The 27,965-nt window shown below is 38.5% G+C and overlaps 1 protein-coding gene across 2 annotated transcripts; it reads right to left on the reverse strand.

The window, feature by feature from the left end:
• Positions 1-261: 261 nt before the first annotated feature.
• Positions 262-27,905, reverse strand: LOC131158031 (U-box domain-containing protein 34). Of its 2 annotated transcripts, XM_058112580.1 has the most exons (9): positions 27,658-27,905; positions 22,294-22,415; positions 22,097-22,212; positions 3,496-3,617; positions 3,105-3,400; positions 2,853-2,954; positions 2,067-2,495; positions 935-1,684; positions 262-848 (listed from the first exon to the last, which is right to left on the reverse strand). In XM_058112580.1, exons 1-9 carry the CDS (start codon positions 27,818-27,820, stop codon positions 654-656), a joined length of 2,295 nt encoding a protein of 764 aa, XP_057968563.1. In that variant the 5' UTR covers positions 27,821-27,905; the 3' UTR covers positions 262-653. The 2 variants fall into 2 exon arrangements, with proteins under 2 accessions (XP_057968563.1, XP_057968564.1); XM_058112581.1 differs by lacking the exon at positions 2,853-2,954 and having other exon boundaries at positions 27,658-27,892.
• Between the last annotated feature and the right edge of the window lie 60 nt (positions 27,906-27,965).

Here is a 27,965-nt window from a genome sequence, read left to right on the forward strand (position 1 = left end):
AAACTAAAAAATAAGTTAAAACTTTTATAATTCTTTAAAAACTTTAACATAAAAGATATTTTACACAACTCAACGAGCAGTATTTTTTTTTTTTCATATCCTTCTCCTTTCCTTCCATTTTAAGTTTCAAAAGATCCTTCAAAAATGGGAAGGAAAAAAGAAAGGATTAGCCCATCAGATGGAGTAAAAAGTTCCTTTGATTCCTTTTATCCTTCCTTACTAGCAGAAACAGCATAGAGGTTCTGAGTTCGATCCAAAAGATTTTCCAACACCTTTCCAATATTTATTGAATATTCAGATGTACAAAAGATACAAATATTTACATTTATATAAATTTTGTCATGGCACTAGAGTTCAATCCTGCATTCAACATTCACCTATCTTCTTCGGCAAACTTCCTCCAAAAAATTCAAAAAGATAAAAAGGAAAAGAGCCAATGCCCCCAGTTTGTGCAGAGTGAAGCCTGTTTGAATTAATGCATGTTAGAGTAGTGTTTAGAATCATAAATTTCGAGACTACAAATTCAATTGAATTTGTGTAGATTTAAAAAAAACTCAATACAATTTTATATTATGTTTTGTCTAAATCTACACAAATTCAAATACAAAATCTGAATTCTATGCTCCTAAATGCAGGGCGTTCATCTTCCCAGTTCAGACCCCTGAAAATTTCATACGTAATCTCCACTGTTGTATAGCAGCATGTAAAGTGTGATTCGGAGTAAGTGTAGTATGCTTGAGCCTGAGCTTTGTCACAGGTGACACATTGTGTCTCTCAAGCCATGCCTTCATTGCCCTATGCTCATATGAAAAACCATCAGCTGCAATGTGTGGATCCTCCATTATTACCTGCAGAAAAGAGTTTGGAGCACCATCAGATAATGATCCAAACAAATAAATCAAATACTACAAGGGGAAGAGCGTGATAATTTCACCTGAAGGATCGGACAGAAGAAGTGGCTTGGTGCAGAAAAATTGTCTCTTCCTACCTTTGCACTAGCATCTGCAATATCAGCGAGTTTTTTGAGAACTGGCATCACTTCAGTATCCAGATCAGGCCTGTCCCTGCATCTGAGTCTTGAACATTTCAGCGCAATGTGAGCCAATTCCTCTGTTTCAGCAAGTGGCCAATCTGAAACTGACTTATCTAGCACATCTGCAAAGTTAGCATTAGAAATGGCATTTTCAATTATTGACAGAAGCCCTTTTGGATGGCGACCTGCCAACAATTGGAAAATAATTACTCCCAAAGCATATAAATCTGATTTGGGTCTGAGGGTGCCAGTTCTTTGATACTCTGGATCCATGTAGAAGAGGGTACCAGCAAGCATGGAATCTCTGTATGCTGTGACGCTGTCAGGAACAACATCTGAGATGAGTTTAGCCATCCCGACATCGCTAATTTTGCTCACATAATTTCTATCCAACAAAATATTGCCAGGTTTCAAATCCCGGTGAACAATAGGCTCAGGTTTTGCACCATGTAGGAATGCAAGCCCACAAGCTATCTCGAAGACTATCCGGAACCTAACAAACCAAGGAAGGGGTGGTCTGCCCTTCTTCTGTAGAATGTGCTCCTCCAAGTTTCCATTTTCCATGTATTCATATATCAGGCAACCGCTCTCTGGACAGGCTCCAAGCAACAGAACTAAGTGTGGGTGATGTAGGCGGCTAAGAACTTCAACCTGGAAGGAATTGGAAGAACACAGGAGAAAATGTTCCGGTTCAGAAAAAGGTCCATGACAATAATGGCAAAATCAGGATTCAGGAAATATCCAAACCATAAATGGCAAAATCAGGATTAAAGAAATATCCCACACCAGTAAAAATACAGAACTCACGACTTTATTCAACAAGATAATGCAAAAAAAGGTAGGGGGAGGGGGTGAGGAATCTAAAATTTGAAACAAATTTAGAAAAGAAACTCGTGAATGATTGGTAAAATTTAAATAAATAGATAAAAAATATAACTTTTGGATTTCTTATTTCTTTTTCATTAAAAAAAAAAAAAACAAAATCAGCCCAAAACCTTTATGAGATTAAAAAATAATGAAAAGCGAAAAATACCTCTCTCAGAAATTCCTCTTTTCTGGGAGATGCATCTGGATGGAGAACCTTGACAGCCACAGGGGTGTGATCAAGATTGCATCGGTAAACTTTCCCATACCCACCTTCTCCTATGACATTAGACTCAGAGAAGAAATCTGTTGCACTCTCTATTTGATTTCTTGTGTACATTTTGTACCTCTTGTCACTTAACAAAAGTGCATCAACAATTTTCTGTCTCTCCGATGAATCTTTGAGAGCACTGAGTTCGACCATCTGCCTTTCATATACCTCTTTAGCAAGAAGGCTTCTAGCCAACTCCACTTCTTTCATGGCTTCCAAATACTTTGCTTTCTCTTCAACAACAACTTTCCTCAAAGCTTCTTCCCTTTCCAGGGCAGCCTTCACTCTTCTTGCTTCTTCCAGGCATTCAGAAGAAACCAACTGGACCTGCAAATTGGAGTATCAATGGTGAAAGTTCTATGCTAGCAAGTGGAACACTAGCACACATATACATAGGAATAAATTTTTTTGTAAAGATCAAGCATCACATTCTCTATAATCAATTTTGACAATTTTCCCCTCATTTATCCCACTACAAGTGCATCAATACATATTCAATGTAAAATAATGAATTTAATTTTTGAATCTATTGTTACCCAGGCTGAAGCCAAAAATAATTCATGAAACTAGGAACTTCATCTTTGCATATTCTAAAGAGGCTTGAAATAGAAAATGTGTCTTCAACTAAATTCAACAGGTCATGTGTGCAGTGACATTTGGAATGCTCTTGAATCAAACTCTTACCTTATTTTGGGCATACACTAACTCTTCACAAGATCGTTTGTACATTGCAAGAGTATTTCGCAATTCAAGACGCAGCTGTTCTACTTCAGCTTGCATATCTGACTGAAAAAAAATACTCTATTATATTTAGTTGTATTACATACAGGAGTAATCTATATTTTATTTTGTTGTGCTGTGCACAGAAATATTAATTGCTGGTACATGAAAAATTTCTAATAAGAACTTCAACCGAAAATGTTTTTAATAAATCACCTGAACACTGTTTGCAGAAGCCAAAGAATTGCATTGCTCAACAATACGAGTTTCAAGGTCACCATCCCCCAATGTTTTAGCACTCATTCCTAGTTCTAAAACAGCACCTTTACAAGAGTCCTTATGCATAAAAGCTTGAGAACTTGCAAAACTTGATTCTGATATTGACGAGGCTTCAAAGGTTTTGTGAACATTGGAATCCATAGATGAATGAAACTTGGATATTTGCTTATGAATGCCACTGTAACTTTGACTAAATTCTCTCTGAGTAAATTTCAGGAGTCTGGCGCTGGTGCCTGTCAAGATAAAGAGACAAAAAGCATGCCAACTAGGAAGCAAATAAGAACACAATAACTTGTAGATTGCAAGAAATGCAAGATTTCCAACATACCATTGGTAGTCAAATGATTGGCCTCTCTTGTAATGATTGTACTCTTAGATACAACATAAATTTCACAACTGTCTCGTGCATATCTCAAAACAGTTGATGGTACTGTAGGGCCCTTGAACTTCCTGAAAAGTGAGCAGTTGACTTAAGATTTAGCAAAAGCGCAAGACAAAATGTCATACTTTTATCCACAGGATACCAAATGAAAAATTAAAACCATAAACAAGGCACTGACATACGCATTTAACCACAGATACAACTAAATATTGGTACAAGAAAACTAAAAGGATTTGTTAGTTCTACTCCAACTATTACCATGCAGAGAAACTTTCAAATGAGCTTGTGCAAAATATTAGTATAAGTAGAAAAAACTAACGAATGACTTTTTGTATTATGTTGTGTATAATGTCATTACATATTGCTGCTTTTATACATGAAGTCAGGTGTCTATAAATAGAAAGAAATCAACTCACACTTTAAACAATTAATTCTAGGAAATTATAGCTAATAAGGCAAGTCTAATTTAGGACACACTAATTGTGATTCTCAGCACACTATATTTAGAGTTCCCGAGAATGGTAGCTTTCCATATGCGGCAGATCTTCAACATTCCCCTCAAGCTGGCAAATAGATGTCAATCATTCCAAGCTTGTCCACCAGAGCTTCATAAGTCTTCTTGCCTAACCATTTAGTAAACAGATCTGCCACTTGTTGAGCTGTAGGGATATATGGCGCACACACTTCTTCAGACTCAATTTCCTCTCTAATGAAGTGTCTATCAATCTCAATATGTCTAGCTCTTTCATGCAGTACCGGATTGTGAGCTAATGAGATTGCTGATTTGTTGTCACAGTAGAGCTTCACGGTTCCATTGATGTTCATTCGCAGGTCCTTCAGGATTAGCTCAATCCACAGTATCTCATCTAATTCTTTAGCTAGGGCTCGGAATTCTGCTTCTGTACTGGATCTAGCAACAATTGCTTTTTACTCTTCCATGTAACTAAATTTCCCACCATATACACACGATATCCTGTAGTAGATCGTCTATCATCCAAACATCGTGCCCAATCTAAGTCAGTATAGACTTCTACATTCAGTGTATCATATTTTTTGTATAGGATGCCCTTTCCTAAGCATGACTTCAAATACCTTAGGATTCAATTCACAGCTTCCATATGTTCTTTACCAGGACACTACATGAACCTGCTCACATACCTTACCAAAAATGTATCAAGTCTAGTATGTGATCGGTAAATTAATCTACCAACTAACTGCTGATCTTCCCTTATCAACTGCTTCACCCCCTTCATTCACTATTAGCATGGCATTTGCTTCAATTGGAGTTCCTGCTGGTCTACTTCCTTCCATCCCAGCCTCTTTTAATAGATCAAGAACATATTTACTTTGAGTGATAAAAATACCCTGTTCAGATCTGGCAACTTCTATTCCCAGAATATACTTTAGATTTCCAAGGTCTTTGATCTCAAATTCTTGGGCCATCCTTAGTTTCAGATTCTCCATTTCTTCTTTATCATTCCCTACAACAATAATATCATCTACACACAATCAGGACAGCAATCTTGTTACCTATAGAGTGCTTGATGAAAAAAGTATGATCACTTTGACTCTGCCTATAACCCATTCCTCTCACGAACCTTGTAAATCTCCCAAACCATGTTCTAGGTGACTACTTTAGTCCATACAAGGATTTCTGAAGGTGACATTTTCCCCTTTACATCTTCTCTTGTTAGCCCTGGTGGAATTTCCATGTAGACCTCTTCCTCAAGTTCTCCATGAAGAAATGCATTTTTAACATCATACTGTTTCAGTTTCCAATCCAGATTTGTTGCTAGAGACAGCAGGATTCTAGCTGTATTAATCTTAGCTATTGGAGAAAAAGTTTCAAAGTAATCAACACCTGGAGTTTGAGTATATCCTTTAGCTACTAGGCGTGCTTTGAACCTTTCAACACTTCAATCTGGTTTATACTTTACTGCAAATACCCATCCGCAACCAACTGCCCTTTTTCCTCTTGGTAGTGTGCACAACTTCCACATCTGATTCTTTTCTAATGCTCCCAACTCTTCAAATACTGCTTTTCCCCAATTGTCTTGTTGAAGTGCCTCTGTGACATTCTTTGGAATGGAAAGACTTGTTAGGCTGCTAGTGAAAGCTTTAAACATTGGTCCAAGTCTATGATAGGATACAAAATTTGACAGTGGATGTTTAGTGCCTGTTCAAACCCCACTTCTTAATAGCAATAGACATATCAAGTTCACTGTGTAAATCTAAAGCTGAGTTTGTACCTTCAGATATACTCTCCTCTATTGTGAGCAATGAATAAGTTCAGTTGTGCCTGGTTCTTTGTATGGTATTGGCAGTGTCTTTCTCCTTCTTTGGTATGTCAGAAAGTCTGCTGTTTTTGGCAATTTAGAAGAGTCAGTCTGCTGCAGGCTGTCTGTGGGTTTGGGTTCAGGTTGCAAAGTGTCTGGTGGTAGGATGTCTCTAGGTGCATGTTCAGGTTGCAGGTGGTAAGACTGTTCAGGCTGTAGGTCAGGGTGTTCTGTGATAGTTTCATATTCCTGCACGTCAGTAGGCATAGCAATTGGCATAGAGACTTGATCTAGACCTTGATTAGGACTCCAAAACTGCTCGGGATTGACCCTATTCTCCCCCTGCCGAGCAGTAGGAAGGTAAAATGGGACAAACTTGTGAAAGGTGACATCTCTACTAATAAATAGCTTACAAATCTGTGGGCAATAAAACCTGAACCCTTCGTGAAACATTGACTACCCAAGGAAAATACACTTTGTTGCACAAGGTTCTAACAAACTAATATTGCTCAACACATTCTGAACAAAAGCAACACACCTGAAAACACGTAGTGGGAGATCAGAATAGAAATTAACCGAGGGGTAAATAGCTTTGAGTTTGTCCAGTGGAGATTCAAAGTCCAAAACTCTAGAAGGTATCCTGTTAATAAGAACGGTAGCAGTTAAGAGCGCATCACTCCAAATATGCTTAGGAACATTATGATTAAAGAAAAAGCTGCGAGTGACATCTAGAAGGTGCCAGTTTTTTCTTTCTGCTAGACCATTCTGAGGAGAGGTGTGTGCACACGACATATGGTGAATGACATATTCTCTACCTTGGTCGCTATGAAGTATTCTGATTTTTGTGTCGAAGAGATTTTGGATCATGTTGTAAAAAATAACAAACAGTGAAAAAAACCTTACATTTGTCACACATCAAATACACCCACATATGTCTAGTGCACTCATTTATGAATGTTACAAACCAACGATGACCAAAGACAGAAGATATGGAACAAGGTCCCCACACATCTGAATGAATAACTGAAAAAGGAGTAGATGCTTTATTAGTACTCGAAGGATAAGACACTATGATGTTTAGCTAATTCACAACTAGAACAATGAAACTGGGATACATCAGAGGGCTTTATTAGGCTAGGAAACATTTTACTAAGAACAAGAAAAGATGGATGACCAAGCCTCATATGCCACAGCCAAGCTTTAGGAGGATCACCAGGTCATTGCAATTCCATGAAAACTTGTAGATCGTATTTGCTGTTGGTGCCCGTTGTGCATCTTCACAAGGTACAACCTATTTTATTCCTCACCCAGACCACTCTTCTGCATTGATGTCAGATCTTGAAGAAAACAACCAAATTCAGAAAAACACACTAAACAGTTAAGTTGCCTACATAACTTTTGAATAGAGATTAGGTTTGTTGATAGTTGAGGCACATGCAGAACATTAGGTAATGTCAGTTTCCCTCCAAGACGAACTGTTCCTTTTCCTGCAACTACTGATGCTGAACCATCAACAATTTCAACTTTATGGTTACCAGGGCTAGGTTTATATGAGATAAAAATAGAGCTAATTCCGGTCATATGGTTTGAAGAACCTGAATCAGCAATCCACGTGTTATAGTTATTTGAAGTAGTAAAGAGAGCATAGGAAGTTTTACCAGTCCCTATGGAGTTAGCAGTTGTGGTATGAATTTCTAGTAACTTCATTAGTTCTGCAAGCTGCTTGTTGGTAAAAGTTGACTCAGTCTCCTCCCATTGTTGTGCACCTTCAGCTATATGTGCTTCACTCATGGTTTTACCTTTATCTCTATTAGCTCCTGGTCTTCCATGTATCTCCCAACAAGTGTCAATAGTATGCCTCCATTTATGGCATCAGTCACACCAAAGATTGTCCTCCTCGTTCCTTTTCTTCCTTTTATTTGGAGGTCTACGATCTATGTTGACTGCCATAGCCACGGATTCTCCACTCTGATCCTTAGTCATGGCCTTTCTTCTGCTCTCTTCACTTCGTACCATCTAGAAAGCTTCACTAAGGGAAGTTCTACTAATCACCATGGAGCACACATTATCAAACTCAGATCGTAAACCAACCAAGAATTTATATGTCCTACTCTTCTCCATAAGGCGAGTAACTCTAATTGGCACATGAGTATTCTCAAGTTCTAAATTTTGATAATAATCCAATTCCATCCATAATCCCTTTAGAGTACTGAAATAGGAGTTAACATTGGAATCACCTTGTTTAGTGTCTCGGACTTGATTCTCCAACTCATACATTGAACCATCATTACCTCCACTTGAAAATTCTTCTTTCACAACTGCCCATAGATCGCTTGCCTTCTCCATGAATAGGTAGTTACGTCCAATGTTTGGCTGCATAGTGTTGATCAGCCAAGCCAACACCTGTGAGTTCTCATCTTCCCATCTCTTTGCTGCAGCTTCATCTTCTTCTAGCAGCTTCTTAGAGCCATCTAAATATACCAACTTGCTCTTCCCTCTGATGGTCATCTTGACTGATTGTGCCCAATTGACATAATTGGTGGAATTCAGCTTCTCAAACACCATCAGGAGGTTGGATTGATCATGTTGGCTGTTGAATTGCATAGCTAACATGAGATGCTTAATGTCAACAGACATGGTGATTTGTGAGGTTTCTGGTTGCAAGTGAGTAGGGACGTGCGGCAGCTAGGGTTTTGCTTGAGAAGGGGGTGGCGGTTGAACTTCTTTCTCAGCCTGGGATGGTGGCAGCTGAACCTCGTGGCTGGACTTCTTTCTCGGCTTGATAGGGTGGCAGTTGAACCTCTTTCTCGGCCTGAGTCTGTTTGCTCGAGAAGCTAATGGTGTCTAGGGTTTTCCCAGGAATGGAATGTGCAGCAAGAGTTTTTTTCATGATTGTGAGGCTAGGGTGTTAAGAATCTTAGTGTAACGCCCCGAACCCGAAAGTGGGGCCTGGGATGCTACTCTAGTAATATCTGCATTCTCTGATACCACACTCATCATATAAATAATGTAAACATCCTCAAATACATTACCAGAGTTCTAGACTACCATCATACATAGAAGTCTCCAAATACCCATATTACAACCCAGCGAAATGAAAGAAAACTAACACAGTTCATACAAACCACTCACTACTACTAGATAGTCTAAACTCAGTCCCTTAGCCTGAAAAGTCAAATGATCATTGGGGTGAGACACCTCTATTGGGGTGAGACACCTCTCTAGTAAGACAAATTAAGTTATTATCAGTGTGTGGGCAACATGAGTTTTAGTTGAAGCAGAAAACATTCCTTTTTTCCTTTAACCCAAAAAATAGCATTTGTAAATTGTACTCACGCCTATATAGTTGAAAATACACATTTATTTCCACAGTATAAACTAGTTCAATAAATAGATAACACCATTTACATAAATTCACAGATATGCGTAGAAGAAACCCCCTGTTGGACAAACGACATGTTTAACCCCCATGACGGGTTGTGCGGCCTGGACTTAGCTTGGGTGATCAACCCATACTAAATCAAAATCGTTCCTTTGCGAGTACGTCTGCAGGCATCTGCAAGTTCGTCTGTAGGTCTGATTACCTTACCACTTCCTGGTCCGGACTCTAGGGAAGGTACAAAAACTCTTCACAGGTCAACCGGCTGGGTGCCACCTACACTTCCACTACAGTGTGGTTGCACTGGCACAACAACTCACTAGCAACGGTACCGTGCTCTTAATACAACCGGTCCTCAGGGTTCTTAAACCATATTATGCCATTTACGTAATAAAAATTGTAGTATAAATCTCGTTTCCAATATTCAGTACAAAACTTGTCATATCACAACTCGGCACACAGCCGTCTTGTCACAATCCGGCATACAACTGTCATATCAAAATCCCAGAATACAGCTGTCACATCACATTTCTAGTATTTTCCATAAACCAGTAAAAATCATATTATCACCGTATAATATCATAACCCTTACTCAGGCTCAGTTATACAATAAAACCATATAGTCTATTCTCATGCCACACGATTTGGGTATTATACCATAATCAAATAAACAATGGACAAAAATACCTCGTAGTATATTAGTTCGTATGATGAAAACCGGGGTACGATCACCTCCACGTTCTAGTTATTCAAAATATATATATATAGATATAGATACTTACATATAGATTTTCTAGAAAATGAAGGCGATCACCCCACACCTCTGGGCTATTCCCCACAACATGTATACAGCAACCAAACCACACTTTCCACCGTTCGAATCATTAAAAAATCACTGTAGGATTTTCCCATATTCATAAAGTTCGTTTTAGAACGGTTGGATTTCGAAATACCCATTAATACCGTAGAAATACATACATACAAACAGTTTAATCGATTCAATTTCGATAAAAACCTGACAACTTAATTCCCTTACCTGTTCCTAAAACATAAACTGATTACGTTCGGAAAACGGAAAACCCTAGCTTTCGAACCCACCGCCAAAAGTGAGCCGACAAGCTGAGAGAGGAGAGAGAGATGATCGAAGAGCGAGGACGAACTCCGGGTGAGTTTAGGGGAGAGAGAGCTACGTGAGAGAGTGAGAGTAAAGAGAGAGAGTCCCAAAAGTTAATTTAGAGAGAGAGAAATTTTAAGTTATAAAATAAAAGCTAGCTTAGCCCTTAAGTAAGGCCAGCCCTTGGTTTTCCTGGGCTCCAAAAAACCGTCGACGGTTTGGCCTTGCCAAACCATCTTTCCTTCCTTTTCTTTTCTTTCCCTTTAACTCTCTTTTCTTTTATTTATTTTCTTTTCCTTTCCGGGTTTGGGTCTCTACAATCTCCCCCCTTATAAAAATTTCGTCCTCGAAATTTACTAACTTTTATCGATCTCATCCTCTCAAACTTCCTTTAGATGATAACCTAACTCTACTAAAGAGTCGGAAGCCAACCACATAGCGGCTCCATCCCAAATTTATTAACTATCCTCTCATATGGCGGAGGAACACTGTGGTTACAATAACAGTCCTCGGAGGAGAACAAGTAGTCAAGCAAAATCTTCCCAAGGCACTCAAAACACAAAACTCGAAACGTAAAGACTTACCTCCACTAATACTTACCTAGACCAGCTGCACAAGACACATTATATTCACAACTGAACCCTTACCTGATAGTTTACTTACTTGTTTAATGTCTAATCTCATCGAATAACTGTGGATACTTCCGGTGTATTTCCTTTTCTAGTTCCCAAGAAACCTCCTCAATTGCATGATTTTGCCACATCACTTTTACTAAAGATATTTGCTTAGCACGCAGTTCCTGTACCTTCCAGTCTAGAATCTGAACTAGCACTTCGTCATAAGCCAAGGTGTCACCCACCTCTAACAACTCGTAGTTTATCACATGCGATGGATCTAGGACATATTTCCTCAGCATAGGTACGTGAAATACATCATGAATCCTAGACAAAGATGGAGGTAATGCTACTTGGTAGGCAACTGGCCCAATTCTCTCCATAATCTTGAACAGCCCAACGTACCTAGGACTGAGCTTACCCTTCTTCCCAAATCTCATTACTCCCTTCATCGGAGCAATCCTCAGAAATATCTTATCCCCTATCTCAAACTCTAACTCCCGTCGGTGAGTATCAGGATAACTCTTCTGCCGACTCTGAGCTGTCCTAATCCTATCCCTGATGAGTTTGATCTTTTCGGAAGTCTGCTGTATGAGTTCTGGTCAAAACCTACCATTCACCAACCTCGTCCCAATACAGCGGAGATCGGTACGTGCGGCCATACAATGCTTCATATGGTGCCATCTCAATACTAGCCTGATAGCTATTATTGTAGGTGAATTGCACCAGTGGTAGAAACTGGATCCAACTACCTCCAAAATCCAGCACACAAGCCCACAACATATCCTCTAATATCTGAATCGTTTGCTCCAACTGCCCATCAGTCTATGGGTGAAATGCGGTACTGAAATTTAGTTGAGATCCCAAGGCTTCCTGCAAACTCTTCCAGAACCGAGAGGTGAACCATGGATCTCGATCTAAAACAATTGACACATGTACGTCGTGAAGTCGAACAATCTCTTGCACATAAAGTTCTGCCTGCTTATTTATGGAGTAACTAACTCTGATCGGAACAAAATGCGCAGTCTTTGTCAGATGATCCACAACTACCCAAATGGTGTTTTGTCTATGCAATGCCGACGGTAAACCTGTTATGAAGTCCATAGAGATATGCTCCCACTTCCGCTCGAGAATGTGAAGTGGTTGCAGTAGTCCCGATGGTCTCTGATGTTCCGCTTTCACTTGCTGACATATCAGACACTGTTTCACAAATCAAGCAATCTCTCTCTTCATGTTGCTCCACCAGAAGAATTCTCGCAGATCTCTATACAGTTTTGAATTACTTGGATGTACGGTATAAAGGGAGCAATGAGCCTCTTCCAGAATTGCCCTTTTTTATCTCTGCGTCATTAGGTACACAGTCTGGCGTGAAATCTTAGAACTCATTCATCTGAAATATTAAACTCTGTTTGTTGCCGACCCCGTATTTTCTCCACAATTTTTACCAACTCTACATCTCTCATCTGAGCGGCCTTAATCCTTCCTTGCAAGGTCAGTTGGACTATCAGACTCGAAATAAACACCTGGTGATTCCCTGCTACCAATTCCACACCAACCCTCTCCAGGTCCATCCTGATATGATGTTGGGCCACCACTACCGAAACTGTAGCATTCATCAACTTCCGACTCAAGGCATCAGCCACTACATTAGCTTTCCCTGGGTGATAGCTGATGGTGCAGTCATAGTTTTTAATTAGTTCTAGCCACCTCCTCTGGCTTATATTCAACTCTTTCTGTGTGAAAATGTATTTAAGACTTTTATGATCGGTGAAGATCTCACACCTTTCACCGTAAAGGTAATGTCTCCAAATTTTCAATGCAAAAACCACTGCTGCTAAGTCCAAGTCGTGCATAAGGTAATTTTTCTCATACTCCTTGAGTTGGAGAGAAGCATATGCAATAACCTTTTCCCGTTGCATTAGTACGCACCCGAGCCCTTTTTGGGACGCATCGCTATAAATTACAAAACTCCCTTCTCCTTAAGGGATTGTCAGCACCGATGCAGTGATCAGTCACTGCTTTAACCCCTAGAAGCTCTGTTCACATTCGTCGGTCCATTCATACCTTATACCCTTCCTGCTCAACTTCGTCAGAGGGCCTGATAACATAGAAAATCCTTCCACGAACCGGCGATAATATCCTGCCAGTCCCAAGAAACTCCTAACTTCGTGGACATTCTTCAGTCTCGCTCAATCTACTACATCCTCTATCTTACTCGGATCCACAGAGATATCATCCCTGGATGTTACGTGCCCTAGGAATGCAACCTGTTCTAGCCAGAACTCACTTTTCTTGAATTTGACATACAACCTCTTTTCCCTCAACACCTGAAGCACGATCTTAAAATGATCCTCGTGCTATTCAATACTCTTTGAATACACCAATATGTCATCAATAAAAATCACTACGAACTGATCCAAGTACTGATGGAAAACCCTATTCATTAGGTCCATGAATGCAGTAGGCGCATTCGTCAGAATGGCATAACCAAAAATTCATAATGGCCATACCGGGTTCGGAAGGCGGTCTTCAGTACATCCTTTGACTTAACTCTCACTTCATGATACCCGGATCGGAGATCGATTTTTGAGAAAACCTACGTTCCTTGGAGTTGGTTGAACAGGTCGTCGATATGGGGTAGCGAGTACTTGTTCTTGATAATCACTTTATTTATCTCTCGATAGTCGATGCACATCCTAATCGACCCATCCTTCTTTTTAACAAATAACACGGGTGCTCTCCACGGGGATACACTGGCCTGATGAACCCTTTATCCAACAACTCTTACAGCTGTTCCTTTAATTCTTTCAACTCCACTGGAGCCATTATGTATGGAGCCTTAGAGATTGATGCCGTTCTCGGAGATAGATCGATAGAAAACTTCACCTCACGCTCGGGAGGTAATCCCGGCAAATCCTTTGGAAACATGTCAGGAAAATCCCCTACTATCGGGATATCCTCCAGCTTTAGCTCTTTCGTTGATACATCTTTCACATAAGTCAGGTAACCCTGACATCCTCCCAAAAGTAGCCTCCTAGCCTGCGTGGCTAATAGAATCGGTGGTGAGGCGTGCACGCATGTCCCCACAAATCTGTATTCCTGTTCTCCTGGAGGTCTAAACATCACCTCCTTCTTGTAGAAATTGATGCTGGAATAACCGGAAGCTAGCCAGTCCATTCCTAGAATTACCTCAAAACCATGCATGTTCCAAGACCACCAAATTCATAGATAATGTCCTTCCCTGAATACTGATCGGATAATTCTTTAGTATTCTCCTACACACTACTACAGTTCTTGTCAGCGTAGCTACCGATAAGTTGACGTCCATTGATTGAGCCACAAATGAATGTGTCGCCTCTGAATCAAACAACACAATAGCTTTATGTGACAAAATTGAAATAGTACCTGTCACCACGTTGCCGACGTCTTCTGCATCTCTTGGCGTAAGCGAGTACACCCGCGCCTGAGCAGTGCTCTTATGGTGACCACCTTAATGAGCCTGTTCGTGTCCCCGAAACTGGTTAGGTGTGGACGCATCACCCAGCGGCGAACGACAGTCTCGTGCCTTGTGGCCGGGTCTGTCACAACGGAAATAGCCAGCTACTTTACTCCGGCACTCACCCACATGCCTCTGGTGACACCTGGGACAGGGAGAGTGTGATGGATTCCCCTGATGGCCTCGATGTCCCATCTCCTATTGCTGGTCCGCGAAATTGCCAGGCCTCCTCCACGTACCCTGACTGGTGCCGGTCTGAAACCCATGAGGCAGGAGTCTCTTCCTCTGGTTCGCTACCCCCTTACACTGTCATGGCCTTGTCCACCAGATCAGAGAAACTCTAGGCCAAAAACGCCACCACCTGCGCGCGTATTCCCTACCTCAGACCTCTTTCAAACCTTCGGTATTCTTCGGTTGGTCTGAGATCATGTATGAGCAAAGCGAGATAACTCCACAAACTTGGCCGCGTACTACTGTACGGTCAAGGGCCCTTGAGTCAGATTTAGGAATTCCTCCGCCTTAATTTCCCTGGTGAAAGCCGGGAAATACCTGTCGAAGAAGATCTCCCTAAAACGGCTCCAGGTAATAACCGCAAGTCCTGGCCTCTATTCCTCCACTAGCTTTACCGATCTCCACCACCGTTTAGCCTCCCCAACCAATTTAAAAGTAGCGTACTGCACCTTCTGCTCATCGGTGCAATGCAAAATGGCCATAAGCTCTTCAATCTCTTGAACCCAATCCTCAGCCACGATCGGGCCCGCTCCTCCTACAAATGCTGGCGGACTCATCCAGGTGAACTGCTCGATGGTGCAGCCCCGGTCTGCCAATGGCCTCTGAAATCCCGCCGGATCTCCTTCCTAACCTACCGTGCTAAACCCCGCAGCAGCGCCGAGGTATCTACTTCCTCCTCGCTAAAAGTATCCACATGATTATCCCCTCCGGCATGAATGTTCTTTTCCCTAGGATCCATCCTGAAGATAGGATAGAAACAAACTTAGAATTTCCACATTTATCATGTTTGGTGCAAGTATTAAACTAAGAAACTAATATAACTCCCAAATTCTCAGTTTAAGATTCCTTCTCACAGTCCTGCCACAAAACCGTAGACGGTTTTATAAAAGGTGCCAAAACCGTCGACGGAAAACATGAGATACAGAGAGCCTATTTTGGAGAAAACCATTGACGGTTTGTATTTCCCCCAAGAAACCGTCAACGGTTTGACTCTTGTAAACCATTCTACCCCTTTTCTTGTATACCCTTAGTCATTTCAAAGTGTCGGCCTCTAATCACGACACCAGCACTACACACATACTAAACCGACCTAATGTTCCAACTCAAATTTCCAAGTTTCAGTCTCTCAACCTAGAAACGAAACCATCAATGGATTTACCGTGGCTTTCCTGAAACCGTCGTTTAAGGAAAAACACAGAAGACCGTCAAGGGATCTCCACCTCCATGCTTCCAGACCAAAACTCAACCTAACCTTCCAACTTTTATTGTTACCTTATCTCCACCTATACTCTGGTAATCATCAACTATCAAAGTCTACAGAACCTAATAACCTAGGCTCTGATACCACCTGTAATGCCCTGAACTCGAAAGTGGGGCCCGGGGTGCTACTCTAGTAATATCTGCATTCTCTGATACCGCACTCATCATATAAAAGTAACGGAAATAATTTAAACATCCTCATATACACTACTAGAGTTCTAGACTACCATCATACATAGAAGTCTCCAAATACCCATATTACAAACTAGCGAAATGAAAGAAAACTAACACAATTCATACGAACCACTCACTACTACTAGATAGTCTAAACTCAGTCCCTTAGCCTAAAAGTTCAAATGATCATTGGGGTGAGACACCTCTCAGTAAAATGGATTAAGTTATTATCAGTGTGTGGGCAACATGAGTTTTAGTTGAAGTAGAAAACATCCCTTTTTTCCTTTAACCCAAAAATAGCATTTGTAAATTGTACTCACGCCTATATAGTTGAAAATACACATTTATTTACACAGTATAAACCAATTCAATGAATAGATAACACCATTTACATAAATTCACAGATATGCGTAGAAGAAACCCCTTGTTGGACAAACGACATGTTTAACCACCATGACAGGTTGGGCGGCCCCCATAGGTTGGACTTAGCTTGGGTGATCAACCCATACTAAATCAAAACCGTTCCTCTGCAAGTACATCTGCAGGCATCTGCAAGTTCGTCTGTAGGTCCGATTACCTTACCACTTCCTGATCCGGACTCTAGGGAAGGTACAACAACTCTTCGTAGGTCAACCGGCTGGGTGCCACCTACACTTCCACTATAGTGTGGTTGCACTGGCACAACAACTCACTAGCAATGGTACCGTGTGCTCAACACAACCAGTCCTTAGGGTTCTTAAACCATATTATGCCATTTACAAAATAAAAACTGTAGTATAAATCTCATTTCCATCATTCAGTACAAAACTTGTCATTTCACAACTCAGCACACAGGCGTCCTGTCACAATCCGGCATACACCCATCACGTCACATTTCCAATATTTTCCATAAACCAATAAAAATCATATTATCACCATATAATATCATAACCCTTACTTAGGTTCAGTTATGCAATAAAACCATATAGTCTATTCTCATGCCACACTTTTTGGGTATTATACCATAATCAAATAAACAACGAGGAAAAATACCTCGCAGTATATTAGTTTGTATGATGAAAACCGGGGTATGATCACCTCCGCGTTCTAGTTATTCAAAACATACATACATACATACATATATATATATATATATATGTATGTATGTATGTATGTATGTATATACATAGATTACTTATATATAAATTTCCTAGAAAATGAAGGCGATCACCCCACACCTCTAGGCTATTCCCCACAACACGTGTACAACAACCAAACCTATATATATATATATATGTATATATATATATAGATACTTACATATAGATTTTCTAGAAAATGAAGGCGATCACCCCACACCTCTAGGCTATTCCCCACAACACGTGTACAGCAACCAAACCACACTTTCCATTGTTCAAATCATTCAAAAATCACTGTAGGATATTCCTATATTCATAAAGTTCGTTTTTAGAACGGTTGGATTTCGAAATACCCATTAATACCGTAGAAATACATACATACAAATAGTTTAATTGGTTCAATTTCGATAAACACCTGACATAACTTAATCCCCTTACTTGTTCCTGAAAAATAAACCGATTACGTTTGGAAAACAGAAAACCCTAGCTTTCGAACCCGCTGCCGAAAGTGAACCGGAAAGCCGAGAGCAGAGAGAGAGGCGGTCGGGGAGCGAGAACGGACTCCGGGTGAGCTTAGGGGAGAGAGAGCCACGTGAGAGAGTGAGAGAAGAGAGAGAGAGTCCCAAAAGTTAATTTAGAGAGAGAGAGAAATTTTAAGTTGTAAAATAAAAGCTAGCGTAGCCCTTAAGTAAGGCCAGCCCAAAGGAAAACCGTCGACAATTTGATCCTGCCAAACCGTCTTTCCTTCCTTTTCTTTTCTTTCCCTTTAACTCTCTTTTCTTTTATTTATTTTCTTTTCCTTTCCGGGTTCGGGTCCCTACACTTAGGCTCTGATACCAAGTAGAAAAAACTAACGAATGGCTTTTTGTATTATGTTGTGTATAATGTCATTACATACTGCTGCTTTTATACCTAAATTCAAGTGCCTATAAATAGAAAGAAATCAACTCACACTCTATACAATTAATTCTAGGAAATTATAGCTAATAAGGCAACTCTAATTAGTGATTCTCGGCACACTCTATATTTAGAGTTGCCAAGAATGGTAGCTTTCCATATGCGGCAGATCTTCAACAATATATAAACTTTCACAGATGCATCTCCCAACATATTGTCATCTTGTCACACTTTAGCAATAGATGATTAACTACAAGAATTCCTAAATGCTAGCAATCTATTCCCAGAAAATATTTTAGATTTTCGAGGTCTTTGATCTCAAATTCTTGGGCCATCCTCAGTTTCAGATTCTCCATTTCTTCTTTATCATTCCTTGTAACAATAATATCATCTATACACACAATCAGGACAACAATCTTCTTAACTATAGAGTGTTTGATGAATAAAGTATGATCACCTTGACTCTGCTTATAACCCATTCCTCATGAACCTTGTAAATCTCCCAAATCATGTTCTGGGTGACTGCTTTAGTCCATACAAGGATTTATGAAGGTGACACATTACTGCCATAGCCATGGATTCTCCACTTTGATCCTTAGTCATGGCCTTTCTTCTGCTCTCTTCACTTCGTACCATCTAGAAAGCTTCACTAAGTGAAGGAAAAGGAGTTCTACTAATCACCATGGAGCACACATTATCAAATTCAGATCATAAACCAACCAAGAATTTATATGTCCTACCCTTCTCCATAAGGCGAGCAACTCTAATTGGCACATGAGGATTCTCAAGTACTAAATTTTGATAATAATCCAATTCCATCCATAATCCCTTTAAAGTACTGAAATAGGAGTTAACATCGGAATCACCTTGTTTAGTGTCTTGGACCTGATTCTCCAACTCATACATTGAACCATCATTACCTCCACTTGAAAATTCCTCTTTCACAGCTGCCCATAGATTGCTTGCCTTCTCCATGAATGGTAGTTACAACCAATGTTTGGCTGCATAGTGTTGATCAGCCAAGCCAACACCTGTGAGTTCTCATCCTCCCATCTCTTTGCTGCAGCTTCATCTTCTTCTGGCCACTTCTTAGAGCCATCTAGATATCCCAACTTGCCCTTCCCTTTGACGGTCATCTTCACGATTAGTGCCCAATTGACATAATTGGTAGATTTCAGCTTCTCAAACACCATCGGGAGGTTGGATTGATCATGCTGGCAGTTGAATTGCATAGCTGACATGAGATGCTTACTGTCAACAGACATGGTGATTTGTGAGGTTTCTGGTTGTAGGTGGGTAGGGATGTGCGGAAGCTAGGGTTTTGCTTGAGAAGGGGGTTGGCGTCTGAACTTCTTTCTCAGCCTGAGAGGGTGGCAGCTGAACCTCGTGGCTGGACTTCTCTCTCGGCCTAATAGGGTGGCAGCTGAACCTCTTTCTTGGCCTGAGTCTGTGTGCTCGAGAAGCTGATGGTGTCTAGGGTTTTCCCAGGGATGGAATGTGCAGCTAGGGTTTTTTCATGACTGTGAGGCTAGCGTGTTAAGAATGTTAGGCTCTGATACCAAGTAGAAAAAACTAACGAAAGGCTTTTAGTATTATGTTGTGCATAGCTTTTAGTATTATGTTGTGCATAATGTCATTACATACTGCTGCTTTTGTACATTAAGTCAGGTGCCTATAAATAGAAGGAAATCAACTCATACTCTATACAATTAATTTTAGGAAATTATAGCTAATAAGGCAAGTCTAATTTAGGACACACTAATTGTGATTCTCGGCACACTCTATATTTAGAGTTGCCAAGAATGGTAGCTTTCCATATGCAGCAGATCTTCAACAGTATATAAACTTTCACGGATGTATTTCCCAACATATTGTCATCTTGTCACACTTCAGCAATGGATGATTAACTACAAGAATTCCTATATCTACAGCACATCAGAAACGCTAAAATGTAATCTGAAAATTGTCATCAAACATAGTTATGGGTCAATGGACAGAATTTTTAGCCAAACAGAGCCCCCATGTGATTATAATGAATTTTATTATGCTGTATAACCTGCAGTAGTTTGAATATTGACAACATTATGCATCTGCGATATAAATGACAGCCCAATATTCACTTCTGAAAAAAAGGACCATCAATTCAAAAGTTGTTTTAGTAATTTCAGAGATGCCTCTTGCTATAAAAATTCTCAAATTTGAATATAAACATAATATACTTCTGTTTGTTTCACTGAAGAAAACCTATACACTTTGAGCTTCTTTGTTCATTATTCATGCTTAATCACCTTACACTTTCTGGGTTTCAGCTAAATAATTTCACATTTAACCCATAAGTTCCCAAAGCATTCTGACTTATTCAGATACAATTGTAAAGCATTGACATACAGTGGCAGATCCAAGAATCACGGCCAGGGGGACCAAGATATATATATGTAAAATTAAAAATATTTTTTTTCCAGCTAAACTGTCTACCATATTAACATTAATGAATAACAAAAAGAAAAGTTTCATTAAATAGAATGATGAATAATTACATCCCACCAATATTACAAAAGAGTCAATATATATATATTGTTAAATATGAACTTTAAATTAATAATCCAACTTGACTAATAATCCTATATTTGAACTTGTTGTTCCTCACTAGAATAAAATTTAAATGTGTAAAATTCGAAAAAAATTCAACACTAACTTAGATTGATATATATAGTTAAAAGATCAACTTTAAATTAATAATCCAACTTGACTAATAATCCTATAATTGTACTCGTTGTTCCTTAGTAGGATGAAATTTAAATGTGTAAAATTAGAAAAAATTCAACACTAACTTAGATTGATTTTGTCCAAATCCACAATTTTAAATTCAAGGCTTAGTCACTTCCAAATACAACTCCAAAATATTTGTCTTAAAAAAAAAATACAACTTCAAAATATTACATGAGAACATAATGGATGGTTTGGAAAGCAAATATTTGGAATCATGACTTCAAAATTTAGATGTGTAAAATTTGGGGGAAAAAAAATGCAACATAAACTTATATTGATTGTTGTCTAAATTTACAAAATTTTAAATTCAAGTCTTAAATTTGTTCCTAAATACAATTTTAAAATATTTTTTACATGAGAACATATATACTAGCATAGGAACTTTTCCAAAAGCCAAATAAATTTTAGGCTTAAAACTTGTATTGATTTTAGCCCTTACTTTTAAGTTAGGAAAAAAAAAAAATAAAGAAGGGGGCGGGAGGCAGATCTGAGTGGAGAGGGAGCAATGGGATCACCACTACATTGAAAAAATAAATAAAAATCAAAGAGCTTGTGTGGGGGAGGGGTGGGAGCAGCCCCTGCCAGCCGCCCTTATATCCACCACTGTTGACATATGTCCAGCAATATCCTCCACCACGGTATGCAGGTTCCTATCATCCCATAGCCTTGATATTATATTTAAATCTCTGGCATTGACAAAGGGGGTTCGACTCATCAGCAATCTTTGGCATAACCTTGAGGTCCTTGATCTCCAGACTATCATTAATCAAAGTACTTGACAGTTGTTATCTTAAAAAAAGGACTCACCAGTCATAAAAAGCCAATCAATTCACAGAAATAAGAAAGCAAATAAACTAAAAACCTCTTTTTCAATGCGTTAAAAGTAGATAACAGGAAAGTCCATTTGTATTTTGAGGTCAGCACACTTTGATTGATGACAGCAAACAGGTGACAGTGTAACGAAAATGTGATCGCAATTGAGTTCGTAAAAAATATCTTAATAGAACCCCAAAAAGTAGTACATATAGTATCCAATTCAAGTTAGTAGCAACATCTTACTATGTGGTAACATCTGCAAGAAAATAGTCATAAGATGAACTACAATTTTGAACATGAGGAAAAAAATACAGCTAAAAAGAAACCAACCACTATGACTAATGAGAACAAAGAAATGCAAAGTAACTGGATTGCTGTTTATATCATATTTGTCCTACCATACCTCCAAATGAAATTAAGAGAGCAAGAGCCCAATACTAAACTACTGATATTTGTCTCAGATATGTATCTCTGAAGAGCATTAGCGGGCTTGTCATCCTCTAGAACCAAAGTTTCCACCTGAAAATATTTTAAAATTAAATCATACTTCAATAACTTATTTTGAGCACAACCTAACAGCAAAAAGAAGAACATAATCACCTTGTCTGTTTTGCATAGTTTCTTGAAAGGGGTAAAGATTTCTTCACTTTTTGACCTCATGTCTTGCACATACATTGCCACCACATTTGCGTCCAAGTCCTTGATGAGGATGTTATTTCCCACTGTTGAAAACCCAGTTCCAACATTAGGACGCCTAAGTGTCTCATTATAGAAGAAATAAGAAATTTCAAACAACTTAACTCCATTAACATTTAACTAGGCAAACCACTTCATACACATCAAACAAAGCATCCACCATGATAATTCCAAAAGTAACATTACCTCAACAATTTGCCTGGCTACTCAGCACTCTTTGGTAGGCAGAAATATCCTTTTGCCTTTTTTCTGTGCTCAATTCATTGTTAACAGAACTAGGATCCAATTAATGTTCACACTGTTTAATTTATAACCTATAAAGCCATTAATAACAAAAACTAAAGGAGCGAGCAAAACATTATGTCAGCATGCATAATTAATTTGCAATTTGTTATCCTTGAACTATTAAAATTGCAACAAACTTGAGAATATTATTTTGGAAACTTATTTGAAAGGAATTTTATAAAGATAGTGTGGAGTTGATTAATATTTTGATAAATGATGGGTTTCATATGATGATCTTGGTTTCGATGATTCTAAAAATTCCCTGATTCTCAAAATATTGCATTAGGCTTAACTAATGTATTAGCGTCCAATTCTTTATAATGTTGTACTTATCTAGTGCATGGTGTATACTTTAGTGCAACACTATGGTCTCATATTTCTAATGGCTGTTGTACGAGCCATAGAGAATTGATTTGGTATTTTTAATAAAATTTAACACAACTGCTAGCATTTTATTAGAATGGAAACACATCTTCAAATTTGTCTTGTTTGGCAATTTGCTTCAAATTTCAAAGGGACATGCGTACAGCGGTACAGCCATATTTTCTTGGTGAAATTCATTTATTCTTGAAAAGGCTCAAAATCCAATCTGTTGGCATAACATGACTTTCAAATCTTATTTTGATGATAACAAATCAAGGTAATTTAACATGTTGTGGTTTAAGTGATGATGTTTCAGGAAATGAAGTATATGAAGTTTGACAGAACTAGGATCCAATTAACGTTCACACTGTTTAATTTATAACCTATAAAGCCATTAATAACAAAAACTAAAGGAGCGAGCAAAACATTATGTCAGCATGCATAATTAATTTGCAATTTGTTATCCTTGAGAATATTATTTTGGATACTTATTTGAAAGGAATTTTATAAAGATAGTGTGGAGTTGATTAATATTTTGATAAATGATGGGTTTCATATGATGATCTTGGTTTCGATGATTCTAAAAATTCCCCGATTCTCATAATATTGCATTAGGCTTAACTAATGTATTAGTGTCCAATTCTTTATAATGTTGTACTTACCTAGTGCATGGTGCATACTTTAGTGCAACACTATGGTCTCATATTTCTAATGGCTGTTGTGCGAGCCATAGAGAATTGATTTGGTATTTTTAATAAAATTTAATACAACTGCTAGCATTTTATTAGAATGGAAACACATCTTCAAATTTGTCTTGTTTGGCAATTTGCTTCAAATTTCAAAGGGACATGCGTACAGCGGTACAGCCATATTTTCTTGGTGAAATTCATTCATTCTTGAAAAGGCTCAAAATACAATCTATTGGCCTAACATAGCTTTCGAATCTTATTTTGATGATAACAAATCAAGGTAATTTAACATGTTGTGGTTTAAGTGATGATGTTTTAGGAAATCAAGTATATGAAGTTCAAAAGTTCAAGTATTATGAGTTCAAGATCACAAGTGTTATTAAAAGCTCATATTCCAACAACAAGTGATCAAAAGGAAGCTTAAAAGGTAAAAAACAGACAAATCCTATGAAAGCTTAAAAAATATTGAAACTCAAGACAAGATGGACTCAAAGCAAAGATATACATGAAGACTTCAAGTTTAGAAAATTTTAAAATCTTAAGGAAGTCTTGTGCAAGTACTTCAACTAAATATCAAAATGAATGCTTGGAAGCTCATTAGGGTTAATCATTGACTTAGAGATCATATTTTGAAAACCCCGGAAAATACTTTCAAAAATATCAAAACAAATTGGCAAGAGTTTTTGGAAACAAGTTTTAAAAAACAGTATTTAACTGCCTAGGCGACTGACCCTTGTCTAGTCAGGCAACTGACATTTATGCTGAATTAAATTTGGTAAGACAGTATAGGCCCAGGCGACTAACCCCTGTGAGTCTAGGCGACTGACCCCTGTGAGTCCAGGTGCCTGACCCTATTCTGACTTTGATATTACGCTGAATTTCAAAAGTCCAGGCGACTGACCCCGATGAGTCCAAGCGCCTGACCTTCGTAACGGCTATTTTTAAACAGCGTTTTAAAATTTCCAAATTTTATGTTGCTTGTGCCCCAAATTTTGTCAAAACTTGGGAAACACTCCAAGTAACTTGGGCAACATGAAAATATGACTTTTTAATTCTATAAATACATGATTTCACAAATCAAATCAATACCAAGAATTCATAACAGCAATCAAACATACAACTTTCATACTCTTCCAAAAGCCATCTTGCTCATATACTTGTTGAAGTTTTTATGAGACTTGCTGAGCTATTTTTCATCGATCTTGAGCATAAACTCTAACTTTGATCAATTCAAAGAAAGATCTCGGTGATATAATCTCTGAGCTTCAATTCTATTCTTCATTGATATTTAAATTGAAGTATTCTTAGTTGTGCTATAACTTGTACTAATCTGCCCTTTTGAGAGTGATTCTTGTACACAAGAAGTTCTTTCTTATTTTTTTGTTTTCTTGACGGTTCAGGGTTGTTGAATCATGGTACCGAACGTGTGGTATCGCTTGGAGAGGAGGGCTCCAACCTATTGAAGGAGTGTTGTAAAGGTTTGCTTTGTCTGTAAAGGAGTGATATAGTGGAATCCTTAAGTGTGTTGCCTAAGGCGAGGATGTAGGTGGGTACAGCCGAACTTCGTAAAAATCTTGGTCTCACTCTCTTCCCTAAATTCTCTTTAATTTTATGCACAAATATTAACCGTGTGGATTGAATATTAAATTGCTAAAAAATAATTTGCTTTTGGGAATTGCGGAAACCAAAAAGGGAGCATGTTGCTTGATGAATATATATTGCGGAAAGGGAGTACGTTGATTGATTAACACCCAAGACTCATTAATATTGAAAGCGATTTATTTAATTTCTGAGTTTTGGATGCTTGATTGGAATCTTTATTTCTTTTCATCAAGCTTATCTTGTTAAGTGAGTTGACATATTCAAAAGGCTAAAATCTTGGAAGCACTGCTGAAATTCATACTTCATTTAATTGATTAACTTGTGGATTGTGATTGGCTTATTGATTGGGTACTAAGTTAAATTGCTGCAAGATCAAATTAAAATACTCTTTCATAAAGATTTAAAAGTGAATATTGATTCCTAGTTGATATTGTAATTGAAATTAAAACCATCTTTGTGTGATTGCTAAACTTACAATAAGTTGGGAAAAGAATTTATAAAAAGAGTTCAAAGAAATTTTTAAAACCCAATTCACCCTTCCTCTTGAGACTACACCTTACTTTTCGCAATCTGTTTATATTCTCACAAGTTACTTATGTTAAGCCATTTCTGCCTAATGGGAAGTGGTGTGGTTCAAATTTTTGATTGAATTTAGAATCTTTTAATTGCAAACAGCTCACATATCTCATTGTTTATGGTGGACTGCGCATATATTCTTGAGTGTGCACATGATTCTTAATTTAAATTTCACTCTTCCCTATTCAAAATAATTGAGGGCGGGCCTTGGATCAACGGTAAGGTTGCTCCTTTGTGACCGGTTGGTCATGGGTTTGAGTCCAAGGAAACAGTCTCCTTACATAAAAGTAGGGGTAAGATTGCGTACATTGTGATGACCCTCCCCATACCCTCGCGAAGCAGGGAGCCTTATGGCCCGGGGATTCCCTTATTCAAAATAATTATCAATTAAATATTAACTTATTTTGGTTGAAGAAAAGATTTTGTATTGATTATCTAATGTTTGGTTTTAAAACCATATATTGTTACTATATTTCTTCGGCTAAGATATTAAATATTGCAAGAGCCCTAAAATTATAAAACTTAATCTTGACGGAAAAGAGGAATGTTGGAGTACTAAATGACTAATAGCTTGGAGGCTGGAAATAGATTGTGGAGCAGCCATGTAGAACAAGACTTGCTGTTGCAGTTGAATTGAGCTTCCTCAATTGATTCTTATGTAATTGAGATGTCCTATAAATCATTGACTATAAGTTCCTTGAGTTGTTATTGTTTTTAAAAAGTTCATGGGGGTGTGTGAAATTGTCTTCTCTAGTGAGATGACACGTGAAGGCAGGTAGTTCTTGTGTAATGCAAGTTTAGGAATCTTGTGCAAGTGATTCCTTGGTGGTTCGTGGAGAACAGGAATTGAGATGCGAGGTTGCTACCTTGACGGTTTGAGGAGAGCCAAGAATTAACAGTGACTTTATCTTCACTGTGAAGAAGATTATGGTAGAAAGCTCAGGGTGAGATCCTTAAGGACTCTCTCTCTCTCTCTCTCTACATTTATCATATTATTTGAATTTGTGTGGGTTGCTTGAAATTAAATAATAACTTAAATTAAACTGCAAACTCAATTCAACCCATCCCCCTTGAGTTGCATTAATTTTGTATAACATTTGCATTTTTTTTCAAAAACTCATTGCTTCATATAACTGAGTCCAATTAATAATCTGCGTCATTTAATTTATACCAATAAGCTCCCCGTTACTAATGCAAATAAAGGTGCTATTAAAACTAGATTGATGTCAATGAGTCCCACAGTTCAACAGTCAATCCAAGCGACTATTTCTAGTGGAGGGAGTTTTGCTAGTCGCCTAAGATAGAGCTCAAGCTAGCTAGCTAGAGGAGATTCTCTAGAAAAATTCGATTAAGTTGATCGAATTCAGCAATGTTCTAATTGACAGGTGAAAACGCTAGAGGAGAAGAGGTAATCTTCAATTTCATGATGGTAGCATTGGGAGTACAAACTTTAGACCGTAAACTTCAAATTGTGTAAATTTAGAAAAATTCTAATACCAAATTGTATGAAATCTTATCAAAATTATATCAAATTCACGGCCTCAAATCGTTGTCCCAAACATACACTACAAAATTCCAAATTTTTTTAATCTAGAGTTCAAGCTCCAACTGTAACTTTTCGCAACAATTCAACACGTTCTTCGACGGAAATTAAGAACGTTCTGAGAGATTAAGAGAAATTCCACAAGGGCATAGAGAGAGAGAGAGAGAGAGAGAGAGAGAGAGAGAGAGAGAGAGAGAGAGAGAGATGTACATGGAGTAGGGATTGAAGTGATGGCAGGCATGACATGAACAAGGATAAATCGATCTGCTTGTGGCAAGAGGTTCTCCACCGCAAAATGTACAGCACGATGGCTGCCTTGGCCGCCGGCTCTGCCACGTTTGTCGCCGCGTACGGCCACCGCAACGGTCGTCATCGCCGCCGCGTCAGGCGACGTCGGTCCAATTGTGTATGGATATTGATTATGAAGCAAACTTGAAAAGATTATATGGCTATGTAGTGCGAAAAATATTAAGCATATGAAAGATGTATATATAAGCACATGACATTACACAAAGTTA

The sequence above is a fragment of the Malania oleifera genome, chromosome 6, assembly GCF_029873635.1.
Source record: "Malania oleifera isolate guangnan ecotype guangnan chromosome 6, ASM2987363v1, whole genome shotgun sequence".
Classification (NCBI taxonomy): Eukaryota; Viridiplantae; Streptophyta; class Magnoliopsida; order Santalales; family Ximeniaceae; genus Malania; species Malania oleifera.